At 40.3% G+C, this 15,075-nt stretch overlaps 2 protein-coding genes across 3 annotated transcripts; one reads left to right on the plus strand and one right to left on the minus strand.

Moving 5' to 3' along the window:
* Window positions 1-2,352: 2,352 nt before the first annotated feature.
* Window positions 2,353-10,312, plus strand: tmem62 (transmembrane protein 62). The gene is made up of 14 exons (XM_084914089.1): window positions 2,353-2,558; window positions 2,716-2,920; window positions 3,206-3,317; window positions 3,454-3,591; window positions 4,018-4,063; window positions 4,451-4,592; window positions 4,821-4,945; window positions 5,246-5,368; window positions 5,467-5,622; window positions 5,724-5,883; window positions 6,148-6,346; window positions 6,545-6,640; window positions 6,869-6,987; window positions 7,796-10,312. The coding sequence occupies exons 1-14, from the start codon at window positions 2,521-2,523 to the stop codon at window positions 8,114-8,116; spliced, it is 1,980 nt and encodes a 659-aa protein (XP_084770215.1). The 5' UTR covers window positions 2,353-2,520; the 3' UTR covers window positions 8,117-10,312.
* A 1,253-nt stretch (window positions 10,313-11,565) lies between these two features.
* ptgr2 (prostaglandin reductase 2) lies at window positions 11,566-15,018 on the minus strand. Of its 2 annotated transcripts, XM_084914091.1 has the most exons (9): window positions 14,896-15,017; window positions 14,728-14,809; window positions 14,472-14,590; window positions 14,106-14,297; window positions 13,708-13,878; window positions 13,360-13,569; window positions 12,057-12,266; window positions 11,894-11,933; window positions 11,566-11,817 (listed from the first exon to the last, which is right to left on the minus strand). In XM_084914091.1, the coding sequence occupies exons 2-9, from the start codon at window positions 14,762-14,764 to the stop codon at window positions 11,753-11,755; spliced, it is 1,044 nt and encodes a 347-aa protein (XP_084770217.1). In that variant the 5' UTR covers window positions 14,765-14,809; window positions 14,896-15,017; the 3' UTR covers window positions 11,566-11,752. The 2 variants fall into 2 exon arrangements, with proteins under 2 accessions (XP_084770217.1, XP_084770216.1); XM_084914090.1 differs by having other exon boundaries at window positions 11,566-11,933; window positions 14,896-15,018.
* Window positions 15,019-15,075: the final 57 nt, after the last annotated feature.

The raw sequence follows: 15,075 nt of genomic DNA on the forward strand, positions 1-15,075 counted from the left end.
ACCCATCTTCTCTAGTCTCTTCTCTCTAAGCAGCACAGCTTGGGAATGCAAAATTGCATTTAAACAAACCACACGAATTCTGGAACAATGTCCTTTAGAAAGATGAGGCCAAAGTGGACATGTGTGGCCATAAATCACAAAACCAAACACAGCATATCAACACATCATACGAACTATGAAGCACAGCCGTGAAAGCATTATGATATGGGTTTGGTTTTCAGCCACAGGACCTGGGCACCAAGACCCTAAGGCCACCTACAAATCTAAAACTGAACAGCTGGAAAAGAATCAAGGTGTTGCAATTTTCCAGTCAAAGGGCATTCTTCAACTTGATTTAAATGCTTTAGTGGATCTTAAAAGAGCTAAAGATAAACAGGGGCCTATAAACTTCAATGAACAGAGACAACATTGTAAAGAAAAAGTGGGCCAAAACTCATCTGCATCAATGGGAGAGACTGATGAAGTCATACAGAAGTCATAGCACAGACATAGCACATATAAATAATAAAAATGTAATGTCAGCAAAGTACTGCAGTAGAGTTAGATTTACATCGCAGTTTCTAAATCCTTACTTTTACACATATATATTGCATATGAAAATAATAACATACTAAAAATGAAAATACTAAAAATACAACCCTAGGAAAATGTGGTTTGCAAAAAGACTATCCCATTTTATCTGCATAAAAATAAAATATCCAGTGAAAAGATATCTAAGATTACTGTAATATAGCTCCATCTGCAGAAAAAACTGCAAGATTGCAATACAGTTATTTCTGTTTGATTCTATCTAGCACGCTCTGTGATATTTTCCCTGCACCACTACGGTGCATTGCTGTGGAACAATTGTTATACAGTGTATATTCAGCACAGCTGAAGATTTAATTTGTTTGGAAACCGAGTCTTAATAATTTCCTGTTTTGCACAGCTTTGATTCAAGTACATTTGAAATTAGTCATTGGCATCATGCAATGCACTGTGACTGAACAGCAGTTTTACTAGGTTTATTCCAATGATTACGTTACTTTCTTTTAATGTGTACTCTCATTCATTTTATTTTTGTTATTTATTCTCTCTTTTCTGTCAGGGGATCAAAGAATTCTCAGTATTTTTTAAAGCCTTTAAGCTCTTTGTCACACTATCTTTGAGAATTTAGCCCGCACAAAAGTGCTGTGGAACATCAGATAAACATCAGCCACAGCCATAAGTATCCTCCTATTTGCAGATATCTGGGTCAACATACGATTGCAGGACATTTTCTGTCCCAGCCATAATTTGAAAATAATGAATTCATAAATACTAAGGTATGCATTTGCTGTGTAAATACACCATTCCTGAGACAAAACGTAAACCTATTGTTGGTTTGAAAAACATTATTTAAAAATACAAAATGGCCTTTGAGAACCTCTGAGAAGATCTCATTTAGAAATGTCAAACCATTTACTATCAGCATTTTTTTTTTTTTTTTTTTTTAAAAAGGGAAACCATTCACAACACATGTGCATCTCAGTTACCAAAACCTATTTAGCCTGGAGGAGGAAGAGACAAAAACAGGGAGACAACCTGACAAAGAAGAAGTGACATGGTTGAGTCATGTGCTAGCACCATGGGTTGACCAAAGGTCAGTGCTCTTTGATGTATTTTGTCTTTTTCCAGTGATTTCTGAAGACTGAGTGTGTCACTCTAACTGCAAACCCATTACCCATGTTATCAAAAGAAGACAAACTCATTTCAGAGTTTCTGTCCTTTTATTTACATAAATATATCCTTGACTTTCACAGATCATTAAATTCCACAGATAATATCTTTTTCCGATACTCAAACATAAACCCATGTCACGATTGATAAAATGATCAGAAATGTTATTACCTATTGATCTATTGCCTTTGTAACATTCTGAATTATTATATAATTGGTGTATTTGAGCAAAGATGTGGAAATAAATACTGAAAAATGCTTTAAAAAATTGTATCTTTGATGCTTGAGCTGGAATTGTTTTACAAAACCCCGTCCCACAGAAAAAGACAGAAAAATGTCAAATAAAGGGTCCTTTCCCTTTTTCTGTCTTTAAAATAAATGTATTCATCTATTCATCTGTCTATTTATTCATTTATTCATCTTTCAAATATCACCCAGTTCCTGTCAAGCGTTTGCAGTTCCGTATATTAAATGGTAGAATTAAAAACTGTGCGAAAGCTTTAATTATTTCATTTTTTTGAAAAACGGTTTTGGAGAATAAATGATTACAAAAACCCGAAGTTGACAATTGCTTTGGTGTTCCCGAAAGTCCTCGCGATGGCAGGTGTGTTAGCATTACGGAGCTCTGAAAAACAATGTCAGAGTGGGAGCTCTGTCTGTCATAACGCTGCCTCGTCATTGTTGGTGACGTCCCCCCTTCCACCCGGTCAGAGCTGTGTTGGTAGCTGGTAGGCAGGAAGCTAGCTGCTGGCTAACCTGCCGTGCTACCTCCTCCGCCTCCGAAGGCAGCTGAACGGAGCCGTGAATGAACCACGCACTTCAATGCATCCCGTGTGGCCGCGATGGCAGCGACAGAAACGGTCTGAGCCTTAGCTCTTAGCCATGTAGCTCAGTTGTCTGTTATATCTGTAGTTAATGTTAGTGTGATTCGTGCCCTTAGCTGTTTCCACCAGTAGCTAGCTTTTTTTCTGTCCGGGATAGACAGCGGCAGCTAGCCCCCCTTTCTCGCCACTACAGGAGGATGCTGAAGCTGTTTGGTGCACTGGTTATCCTCGGACTGGCCCTGGCGTGCATCACCTCCTGGGTGCTGGACAGCTATGACACGGCTTGGCACCCTAAACGGAGCGTTCAGCACCCGACTGTCGGTGATGGAGCTGAATCTAAGGGGAGTTCTCCACCATTTCCCGGCGAACACTTGAACAATATATTCTGGTTTGTACAGGTGGGCTATTATTCCGTCTGTAGTGATTATTTACATCTAGTGTGTATACAATACAGGCGTTTGACTTTGTGTTAGGGTTAAACTCTGAATGATTGACAGAAAGGGGTCAGTGTCCACAGAAGTGCTCCGATGTTGGGTGAAAAGGTGTTTCAACACAGAAACACAGCAACTCTGAGCCAGACTCTTGTTCTATAGCCTTTATACCACAAGAGCTGAAAATGTAACAGAGCCCCATTTAAAATATTTGCCTTTACCCCTCACCTCCATTTGTGTGTGTAATTCAAGGTGTCCGATATTCACATTAGTCGATTTCATGACCCAAGGCGCATCCCAGACTTTGAAAAGTTCTGCACCGACACCATAGAGGTGATCAAACCAGCTCTTGTGCTTGCAACAGGTACAGTGATCTCTAACTAGTTCCTGTTAAATTCTTTGCATTATAATATGACTGAATGGGTGTGGCTCAAGATCGTGCAGTGCCATCAGATGACAGTTTGCTTACAGAGATTTCCTCCTTTTTTCCTTTACCCCAGGGGATCTGACGGATGCTAAAACAGAGAGTAAGGTGGGATCCCTCCAGCACGAGGTGGAGTGGCAGGCGTACCACAACATCCTAAAGAGGTCACGTGTAATGGAGCGCACCAAGTGGATTGACATCCGCGGAAATCACGGTGATTAACCATGGCACTTTTCAAAAAAAAATTACTATGGTTTCTCAAGGCTCACTGATTCAGCTGAAACACCTTCAGTGTGCCGAGTGTACAGCTAAGATTTTCAGAAGAATCCATGGAGCATCCCACAGGAAGTGGTTCTACCCCTCCCCTTCCCTTTGTCTGTGACTGGATGTGAAACAAGACACCCTGAATTTGTAACTGTCAAAAAAAAGGGGAAAGCTGTTCATTGGATCTGCAGTGGCTCTGACAGCTATTCTGCTGCTGATTACAGCTGCTGATGTGTTTCCCGGATGTTTATCTGTGGGTCCTTTAGTAAAGGGAGATTTTTCTTTGTTACAATACAGTACAAGAATAGTTCATCGGTCACCTCCCATATAGCTTGTAACCTGCTTAATCTCACAGTTATTTCATTTTTCCTCACAGATGCTTTCAACATTATTTCACTGGACAGCATCACCAATTATTACAGGTTAGTACAAAGTACCAGTAAATGGCCAGTAAAGTCCCTTACTGCATTTCACAGCAACAAGAGAAAGCTGATTGGAGTATGCTGTGGCATTTGACACCCAAAAACCAGTATAGTTGCAGACTTGTTTTCCATTAATAGTTCAGCTATGTGAACATCCTGACGACAAAAATAGAAGCAGGACCTTCACGAACACACTGTTTCTTTCTTTCTTTTTTTTTTCTTTTCATGTTTTATGTGACATTGCTGATGCTTCTGTTAGCGCTGGCTGGTCTTTAATCTTCCCGATATTCTTTAAAGATCGCATTTATTTATTTATTTTTAAAAATCTGTTTTATGGTGTACAGTAGCTTGATGCTCATGTTTAACGTTTCTCAATTTTTATTCTAGGAAATACTCAGCCAATCAGAAAGTAGGCTCTTTCCACTACATTCACACGACCCCCTTTGGCAACTACTCCTTTGTCTGTGTGGATGCCACCCTGACTCCAGGCCCCAAGAGGCCGTACAATTTCTTTGGTATTCTCAACCAGGTGAGTTTGTGCAACATCTCTTCATGCTTCATGAACAATTCTGAGATCTTTAGAAAGCGCCGACTTCTTGAAGGACCTCTGTTAGAAAATGTGGTCCAACAAATGGTAAAGAAAACAGGAAATAAAATGGTAAACGCACAGTGTTTTAGTTTCTGAGTAGCAATAACGAAAGTATCTGCTTAGCTGTCTGTTTTCATAAACATGAAGTTTTTTTGTCATATCTGACAGACTCAAATGGACTTGCTGGACACGTTCAGAGCTGAGAGTCTGAAAAGCAACCAGTCGATCTGGTTTGGCCACTACACCACCTCCACCATCGTCTCTCCTTCTTCAGGAGTACGAGACATGATGAGGCAAGAACAATCCCCGATTTTGAATCTTTTTTTTCTTCCTATTTTTATTTTAAGGGTGAGCTGAGGAAATGAAACCTTTTTTCCATCACGTCATGGTGCAAACATTCAGCAACCTCCTCCTTTTGGCTGCAAGCTAAAATTGTGTCTCAATCTTAGAATGATAAAAAACAAAAGTAAGAAGCATTTTGACTGGCTGCTTGTTTCAAATTCATGCTGTGGAGTAAAGTACATATTCAACTGCCTCTGTTTGCAGACACTTAACAAGTCTAACTAAAATTTCTACGTTTTTTTTGTGTTAAGATCTGCAGTTGCATATCTGTGCGGCCATCTGCACACTCTGGGTGGCCTCATGCCTGTGCTGCACAGCCGGCATCCCCAAGGCACTCTGGAGCTGGAGCTGGGCGACTGGATGGACAATCGCAGGTGTTTATATTCAATAGGTGTTTCTAACAGTAATTTTCTTACTTGTATTTCTGTTTCTGTCGTATTGTCGCCCATATTTTTCTAACATCTTTCTACAGGTACAGAGTTCTGGCCTTTGACCATGACCTGCTGAGTTTCTCTGATCTGAGGTTTGAGCAGTGGCCTGCAGTGCTCATCACGAACCCCAAGGATGCACAATATCTGCACCCAGGGGTGGAGCCACTAGGTCGGATACGAAGGTCAACGCACATCAGGTGTTTTGTCTATGCGTTGAATTTTCTGTTTTCTTATGTTCCAGTGCAAATGAATTTTAATTTCTAATATTTAAGAATTCATTTTCTTTCCTTTTCTGAAGGATCTTGGCCTTCTCAGAGGCCCCGATCACTGCGGTGCATGTGAGTGTAGATGGGGAACCACTGGGGAAAGGTCACTCTGCTGGAGGCCCCCTTTATGTTCTGCTATGGGATCCGTCTCTTTACCTCACAGGACTGCACACAATCAGAGTTAAAGTGGAGGTCGGTGCAACATTCATTTAACTTCCACTTTATTGTGTTCTGAGACTTTTGAATATTTCATGGGTCTTTTATTAGATTAAGAAGATTTGTTTTCCTTTGTTGAATTATGAATAGCTGTATTAGATTTGCTGTCTGGGAATTGTAGCTAGAAAACACCCACTGGTGGCTCGGGGTTTGTTGTACTCTCATACTTTTAAAAAGATGCTCCTACCTTTCTCTAAAAACTAAGAACTTCTTGTCTTTCTACATGTGCATGTGAGTCAGGACGCGGCAGGCCGGTCATCAGTGCGGGAGCAGCACTTTACTCTGGAGGGTGATCTGACTCCTACCTTCGGCTTCGTGCAGTCTTTCATCCTCCTCACAGATCACTACGTCCTGGGCCGTGTGGCCTTTATATTCATGATGCTGCTGAATATTGGTGTTCTCATGGCCTTCAGGTTTATGCCTGTTCTCTCGGGCAGAGGTGAGCTGTCTCTGACTAACCTTTAGATAAATACATCATCATAATGTAACAGACTGTTCAGGTTCAGTCGCACTGAACTTGAGACACAGACAGGGTTCTCAATAAGGATGTCAATGTCAGCTTTTAAAATGCACACTATAAGAAGTCTCTCTGCACTGTGCGCAATCAAAGATGTTTGGTATTTCATTATGTCTACAGGATTGACCTCTCAAGTGTGTATGTCACTCCGATTGGTCAGTAAAATAGACACTTTCTACTACTCTCTGCTACTGTTCAACCTGTGCACGGCCTTAGGTGAGTTTAATGCTGTGCCTTATTCCCATTTAACTTTTTCCATCCTCTTTGTCCAAAATTGTATTTTATCTGCCATTCTACACTGTATCTGTCATGTGTAATAAACAATAGAGTTGTTTGTGATTGCCAGATTTGAAGTTTGTACAAAGCAATGTACAAATAACATCTGGTTTTTACAAGATTACCCAGTAATCTCTCCTATGTTGCTGTAATCCTCTCTTCCTTCAGGCCCGTGGTTCATAGGAGAGCTGATTGATGGCCACAGTGGGGCCTGCTTCGCCTTTGGAGTGTTCATTGATGGACATTTCCTAGAGGGCAGTCTCACCTATGTGGTTGGAGTCGTTCAAGTGAGAACATTGAATTTTTTTTTCCCCCCCTTGTTTTTGGACACATTAGCCTCTCTGTGATTCTGTGCATACATGTTATATGTCCAGCTGTAGACTGTTACTGAACATATTTGCTTTACATTTAAATTAATTTTGTTTTCAGCAACTCTTAGGAAATGTGAACTTCCTGCCCAGCACTGACTGTTAGATAGGAAAAACTAACAGCTTGTGAACACTGTGGCACCCTTAGAGGTGGGAAACTTGGTCAGGACCTGTGGAAAAATAAATCAGTGACATGGAAATGAAGGGAGCATTTCAGAAGTTCCCCTAAAGTACTTAATAATAATAATGATCATGATTTCTGAAAACAAACTCTTTAGGATGGAAAAAAAATCACTGGTTGGGTCATATTGCCACGAACTGGATCAAAGGTCAGACATAATTGGGCAATGTCGCAAATAATGGTGTTAAAGAGAACGGAAAATTCTTTATTTAAACTGAAAGTAAATATACAGTGGCAGAATCTGGCAGAAAGAAAATTAAACCCAAAGTCAAGCTTAAACACACTTGCCTGCTGGGGAGAAGAGAGAGAATGGGAGCTATAAGGTCCTTTTTAAACAATTAGTAGAGTGGCAACATATTTCCTCTAAAGACTCATCTGTTACACCCTTCATGAACCAGAAAGAGGAAGGACAAAGCATGCAGATGTGTGGGGGAATTACAACATTCACTCTCTAAAGCTAGAAGCTATGATATAACCTGTGGGTACTGCTTCATTCATAAATGCATGTTCTGTTCACATCAACTAAACTCCTTTCCTCTCTGCCAGCTCCTCTTCTTCAACATGCCCCTCACTTCTTATCTCTGCTGGAGCCTCCACCACCGTTGCCGTGGCAACACCTTCCGATCCCACTTCCTGCGGCCGGGCTGCCGCTGGAGGACTCTGGCTGTTCACCTATTCATGCTGCTCCTCCTCACCTGGCAGGCCCATTCCTGCTACTTCCTCCTGGAGACCTATGGCCCCATGGCCTTTTTCCTGTCTCCTGTGCGCACGTGGGCGTTAGGGCTCAGCCTGCTATTGGTCTACCGCGCCTGGACAAGCCCCGCCTCTCTCATTCGTGACACAAGCAAGAGCGTCTCTCCCTCTTGACAGTAATTGCACGGTACCGCCGCTGCTTCCCCTCAAGCCTGACTCTCAGATATATTTTGCTGTCTCTATCCACGGCGCAAGCCTCAGTTTTCCCTGCAAAGCAGCCCCTTCCTTTCTTTCTTTCCTCTATCCGAAGCCACTTCACAGTACATCACTCACTATCCTGTTTCTAGATAGTGTTGTTTACTTAATATGCATGTTGTTGTAAATCACCGGCGAGCACATTTCTGGCCATATTCATAGCAATGTGTACAGTGTAAAAAAACAATACCTTTGATACTAAAGGGTAAATTAGCCAATCTGAGCTATGTGACAGACTAGTCCAACGTATGCTGCTGTTGACAGTATACTGTATTAGAGTTGTATTCTCCTGTGGTTTAAGCTGAGTCATTTACTTGAGATTTAGCACTTTTTGGAAGTGTTGCCTTGGCCAAAATGCCACTTCACCACTGCCAAAGGATGAATAAGAAAGATTTCACCTTTCCTTTTCTTCTTCTCTCCTTAAACCCATTTTCATACGCTAACGAAGGCTGGATGTGCCAAAATGATCCTTGTGGTTAACTTCTGATAACAACTCACGTGCATAAGAAAGGATTGAACCACCTTTTATATGCTATATCCTTTTCCTTTTACATCTTGTGAAGGTGACGCCAGTAGTGGAACCTAGACGATCGTATTCTCAAGTTAATTTTACACACAATTACAGATAATCACATGAAGGGAAGTACAAATTAATCAAGTACTGTAGCTGATGTGTGTACAAGAGGTTTATGACTCCTAGTTTTCAAGTTAAACAACTGCCAGTACTGTTCAATGTTCACATTGGAATATTCATATCAAAACTTTAATGCCAGTCTTTACCAAAACACAGAGAAGCCGCCTCCACTTTTTTCATGTTCCTTCAAACATGACTACAGAAAGCAGCTGTTTGTTTCTCAGGAATGTGAGCAATTGAACAAAAAGCTGGTCCAAGTAGTACTTCAGGACAATGTTTTTGTACTCCTAGAGTAGCTCAGTAAACTAAACCCGCATTAAACAATCCAAATGTGTGGTGGCTAAAAAACAAAAAAACGAAATGAATGTTTTAATAGCTTTGGTGAAATGAGATGAGCCAGCGCTATGTTTTTTTTTTTTTTTTTTTGTTTTTTTAAATTTATTCATTCTTATTCTATTGTGTGATTTTTATTTCTCCCCACTGGTGTTTTAAATCTGCACTGGAAAGTATTCTTCATTGTCAGGATGAGTGTGGTTGAAAAGATTTTAGAGCATTCCTTGTGTTTGAAGTCGATCTAACTGATCGGTGTGCGTGTGTGCACATACAAACATGTTTTCTCTATGTTGTTCAGACTGCTAATCTGTGGGAACTGTAAACTAAGTCTTTCAGTCCTTTCTAGTCAACAGTAGCAGTCGCCTGGATTCTACAAGAACTCATCTGAAGTACAGAAATGTGTTGAAAGACACATTAAGTGTTTTATTTTCTTTTTTTTATCCTCAGCCATACACAGCACGAACTGTGGGGATCTGACCCTCATGGTTTAATACTAGAACAGCTGCCAGACACTAAATAAATGAAAGTATGTGCCGTCTTGATAACAGTGGTTTAATTACTTTTTTCACCCCTTTCTGCACAGACAAGTCTTCATTTGTATAGGAGAACCACCAAGTGTACAAACAGGAAACAGATGGATATTTGAAAATTATGGACTTTTGTTATTAGGGATTACTTCTCTAATCATGCTCAGTACCTCAGTCGAGCTGTGTAATCTGTCCACAAGGAGGCAATGTTGAATGAATATGGATGAATCATGACTTCTGCATTTCACTTTCACTTTAAAATTATGCATGGGAATGTTTTTTGTTTTGTTTTGTTTTTGAACAAAGCATCAGAACTGTGTTTTTATTAAAAGACGGGTTTATTAGTTTAATGGCACTGAATGATTATGGTTAATAATGAGTCTGGATGTGATTGTTCTGTACTTTACACAAGAAAAACTGACAATGCCTCCACAACCATTTCAGCTCTTACAAGGAGTATATTGTAATGTGTTCAAACACTGAAGCATATGTTTGAATAGATGAGGATTTTACACCTGCCACATATTTTTCTTGTGACAACTGAAATTAGAGCCGACCACTATTTTATTTTATTAATGGTTTCTAGTGCTGTGAAATAAAAATGTTCATTATAGTAAATAACTTTGTATAGATTCATTCATTTCCAAATGATGTTACACAGAAGGGAACACGGAGGCAAAACGGTGAAAAAGACAGATTTAAAAAAACATACTGTATGCAATAATGGAAAAAAACCCTTGAGCCACCCCTTATTTATGTTTTGTGTCCAACATGTGTTTTTGTCATTTTTAAAGTGGGCTTGAGCAATAGTTCTCTAGGCTTTCTGAAGGTTTTATAAAGTTTTATTCATTCTCAGTCCATTCCTTAGAGCTGAACACATCTTTAGCCACTTTGTTACTAGCAACCTGCTGGAAGAACACAATTCATTCACAACATTCATTTATGTGAAAAGCGAAAGGCCAATTTCAGAAACTGTCTTGGTGGAAGGACTGAAAGAACCCATCCTTAAAGAAGGAAAACTGAGAAAAGGTTGATGTATGCAAATTACACAAGTACCAAAGTGAAAATCTGTGCAGTGATTGGTGTTATAAAGTAATATTTTCACATTTTTGGTGTAAATAATCATTTCGTGAGAAGGTCAGAGTCTCTACAGCCATCTGTAAAACGCAGTGAAAGCTCCATCATGGTTTCAAGCTGCATTTCAACCAGTGTTGTTGGATATCTTAATTAATGCAACTACGAACATAAAGAGTCAGAATTTGATCCACCATGCAATACCATCTGGAAAGCAACGGCTTCATTTTTCAGCATGACACTGATCTCAAACACACTATATTGGAAACCACTTATTTCCCACTTTCCTAGCAAAATATGAAGAAATGAGGGGTGGCTTAAAACTGATGGCATCAACAAATAATGTTATTGATTTCTACTGACCAAAACTGGACAACAGATTAGAAAAATGTTACCTGGTCTGTTAAATCTCAACGTCTACTAGAACATTTGGATATTAGGGTCAGACTTTGGCCTGAACACCATGAAAGTACAGATGGTTCAGTGGTTAATGCTAGTGATGGTGGTGTAATGGTATGGAGGATATGTTCTTCATTTAGCCTACCCAAGTATAGCTACTGATCATGCCCATCCCATTATGACCTGAGTGTACCCAGTAACTTTGGGTAAAACAGAAAAAGCCCTGCTAATTTTGCTATACTAAAGCAGAGAATTTCCAGGTTTTATCCCACATCGGCACCGTTAAGAGACTGATTTTTAAGTTAATATCATGTATCAGTACTGCAACACTGCTCTACATTTCTTTCACTGCTGCACCAATTTCCAAAAGACTAAACAAACTCTTATTAAAAACTGAAGACTTGTTCGATTGCTAGATTTTATTATTTATAATTCAGTTGTAATTAGTTGGCCTCGGTTAATCAGCGCAATATTTTGACTGCAGCTCATTAAGTAACTTGATGGCAGAGATAACAGGCAGCAGTAAGGTTAATTTCCCATGGTGAGTGTTGAGAGCGCAGCCTCCACTGAAAACACTGGTGATTTTCTTCAGTGGGATATTTTTATGATTTGCTTGCCAATGTTTCCGCCTTTCATCATAGAGCAAAATGCATCTGCAAGAAAAGGAAAAGAAATGAAACTGCCCATAACAACTTATACAATTACAAAAATGTTGAAATTCATAAATACCTCCCATATTCTCTATACCATTCACCACAGTTTCCAGAACCTGAAGAGTGAAAGCAAGATTAAAGCGATGAAAACAAAGACAAAGATGAAGTGTGCAATTTGCAAAGGTGCTTATACAGTGAACCATACAGTGAACCACACAGCATCACCATTTCCTCTGTACCTTGATTCGACCTGATTTAATCCACTGGCTCAGCTCACACAGGGCAGCGTCTGCTTTGCTCATGTAGTTTAGCACCGTAAAACGTTCCCGGGTGATACTTTTACTTTGCAGGTTCTTCTGAGTCTCCTCGCTCAGAGGTGGTGGATATGGCACATCCTTGTTATACTGTGAGATCTGACCACACAGGATTATGTGGCTGCCGTTGTTCATCTGGAGATGAGTGCAAGTCGATGTGTCAGGTTGAGCTTACAGCACACAAAACACTCACTGCCAGCCATCACGTCCAACACTATTCTTTTACAGCACAAACGGTTTACTTCCCAAAAATGATTCATCCCCCTATGAAAAATTCATTCCTTTATGATTCTCTTCGAAATAAAAGCTTGGCTGGTTATATTTTGCCGATATTCAGCAAAATATAGTTGTGATGGAAGTTTCCAGATGCATTTTTAACCCTTTCCAAAATGATTTATACCTGCCTCACTATTAAGCCAATTGTTGTTTACTGTGCAGTATTTGAGTACACTCAGTATTTTCCAGATGTCTCTACAATTTTAAACAAATCCAAGCCATGTTGATTTCTAAAGCATTCCTGGGGGCTATAAATTGAAGTGAATTGGTATAAACACTCTCAGTTCATGGTCAGTACTAGGACATCTGCCAGAATGTAAGAAGAAAGAATTAGGTGTGGATCTCTCCGGTCATGTGTTTTAAATGCTTGTGAGGATGCCATAGGCTACAAAACCATATCCAAGTGACTCAAAGTTCCTGATGCCGGAAGAGAGCATTGTTAACAAGTTGAATGTATTCCACACCATCAAGAATGGGAAAGGCTCCATTAGAATACCTAAGGTGACACCTCAGCTCACAGCAGGCCAACTGTAACCCACACAACAGAACCAAGGATATTCTGCAGAATACCAGCAACTCCAGAAGTTTTCACAGTTTTCAAAACAGACATTGCAGAGAAAATTTTACAAGGGGGATGGGGGTCTTTATGGTCAGGCAAGGAAGACCACTCCTCAGTTACAGGCATACAAAAACTCACCTAGCCTTTGCAAAAGCTCATTTGGATTAAGAACCCTATAATTAACCCTATAGTTGCAAATAAGAGATAAAAAATAAAAATTCTCATTGAGGTTTAAAATGTCTTTTCAAGAGAGACTTACATAAAGATTTTTTTGTCAATGTGTCAAATAAAATGCAAATGATTAAATATATAAAAAATTCATGTGCCTGCATTTCTTAAAACCTTATGTCACCTTCTTATGTTATTGTGCAGGAGAACACTTGTGCAGAGTACCTGTGCTATAACAGCATCACTAATGGCACCCCCTACGTTGTCAAAGTAAACATCAATGCCATCAGGACAGCTCTCCTTAAGCCTCGTCGGGACATCTTCCAGGTGATAGTTGATGGCTGTGGAGAAACCCAAATCTTCCACTATAGCTTTACACTTCTCATCAGAACCACAGATCCCCACCACTCTCACACATCCATCCAACCTGCCAATCTGGGAAAAAACAAGACAAAAAAAACAAGCAGAGCAATAGATCTACAATTTTATGGAAGTCTAGCGCATTTTTCCAACATCTCAGATAGTTTAGTGTATTTTGTAGACATTAAACTATCTGGTACTTGTTGCATTTACCTGTCCAGCTATGGAGCCACAGGCACCAGCTGCGCCGCTTACTACCATCGTGTGATTGGCTCTTTTGGTTATGTGACCCTTCTCTCTGATACCCAGTAAGGCAGTGAGACCTGTTATTCCAACTGCACCCAAAAAGTAGGACAAATGTCCATCAACCAGCTGTGGATCAACCTGCAAAGAGACCAAAACCTGAGTGACATCAGCATACATACTGTAGCAGGTAAGCTGCTTTTAGTCAGTGTGTTTTGCAAACACAGGGTATGAATCAGTTCCTTCACATTTGCAGAACACAGTGTAATTTTTTATGTACATATCATTAAGACAGGTTTCCTCTTCCTGTCTGCAAGAGGAAATATGACCCTGTTCACCAAACAGTGGTGACACACAGCAACAGAGACCTTCTGTAAGTCACTTCCGGTCATAACAGCATGGGTTTGCCAAGGCCAGTTGAATGAAATGACCACATCTCCCACAGCAAAATTATTGCAGCGGCTGGAATCAATCAGTCCCACACCTCCACCATCCACGCACTTGGAAATCTGCCATGGAGTCAGGTAATCAGCACCGGTGTCCTCATTCATTCTACATCGCTGACAGGGAAAGAGTTTTAGTGGGAGTTAAAAAAACAAAACATAAGTTGTTACTTTACTGTGCTGTAGTCTTTAATTTTAATTACAACGTTTAATTACTCCAGACAGCAAATGCTAAAGGTCATTACTGATGCCTGCTGTTGCTGTATCAATGTCATGTGTTTGTGTTAATACCATGTAAGGGTCGACTGAAAGATAAAGCGTCCGAACAAGAACTTCCCCATCTTTCAGGTCAGGTGCTAAAGTAATCTCCTCCAGGCGGAAATTTTCCGGAACTGGCGCCCCGTTTTTACCTGTACGCAAAAATAGAAGGTTGAGTAAACACTAGCCACGTGATTGCAGTAATGGTGCAGTATCAATTACTGTATTAAAGCCTTAAAAACTCAAGGTGCAGAACACGATAAAAGAGGAGGGTAAAAAAGTTACACACCTGGTCGTGAGTTAAGAACGACTCTTTGCACCTGCATCTCGCTGAAATATCGCGAGCACCGAGGTTGAGTTTGTAGCAATGACTAAAACAGGCAGCAAACGTCAAGTTTCTGTGAGCGGTGGGCTCGGTTACAGTGTTAGAGAAAACAATGTGGACAAAGTATTTTACCGTCAATAGCAACACGTGAAGATATCCAACGGCTTATATTACCGAACAGGTTTCTTGTTATCAGTTTGCAGGCTAGCAGAATGTCAACAGAGACCACGAAGAAAGTCACGACCACAAGAGCGAGAGAATTCCGTGCTGCTCAAGTCCGCGTTCGTTTAAATCCCGCGAGGCTGACTGCTT

This window comes from Perissodus microlepis, chromosome 19 (genome assembly GCF_051167445.1).
Source record: "Perissodus microlepis isolate ML-2025 ecotype Zambia chromosome 19, ASM5116744v1, whole genome shotgun sequence".
Lineage (NCBI taxonomy): Eukaryota > Metazoa > Chordata > Actinopteri > Cichliformes > Cichlidae > Perissodus > Perissodus microlepis.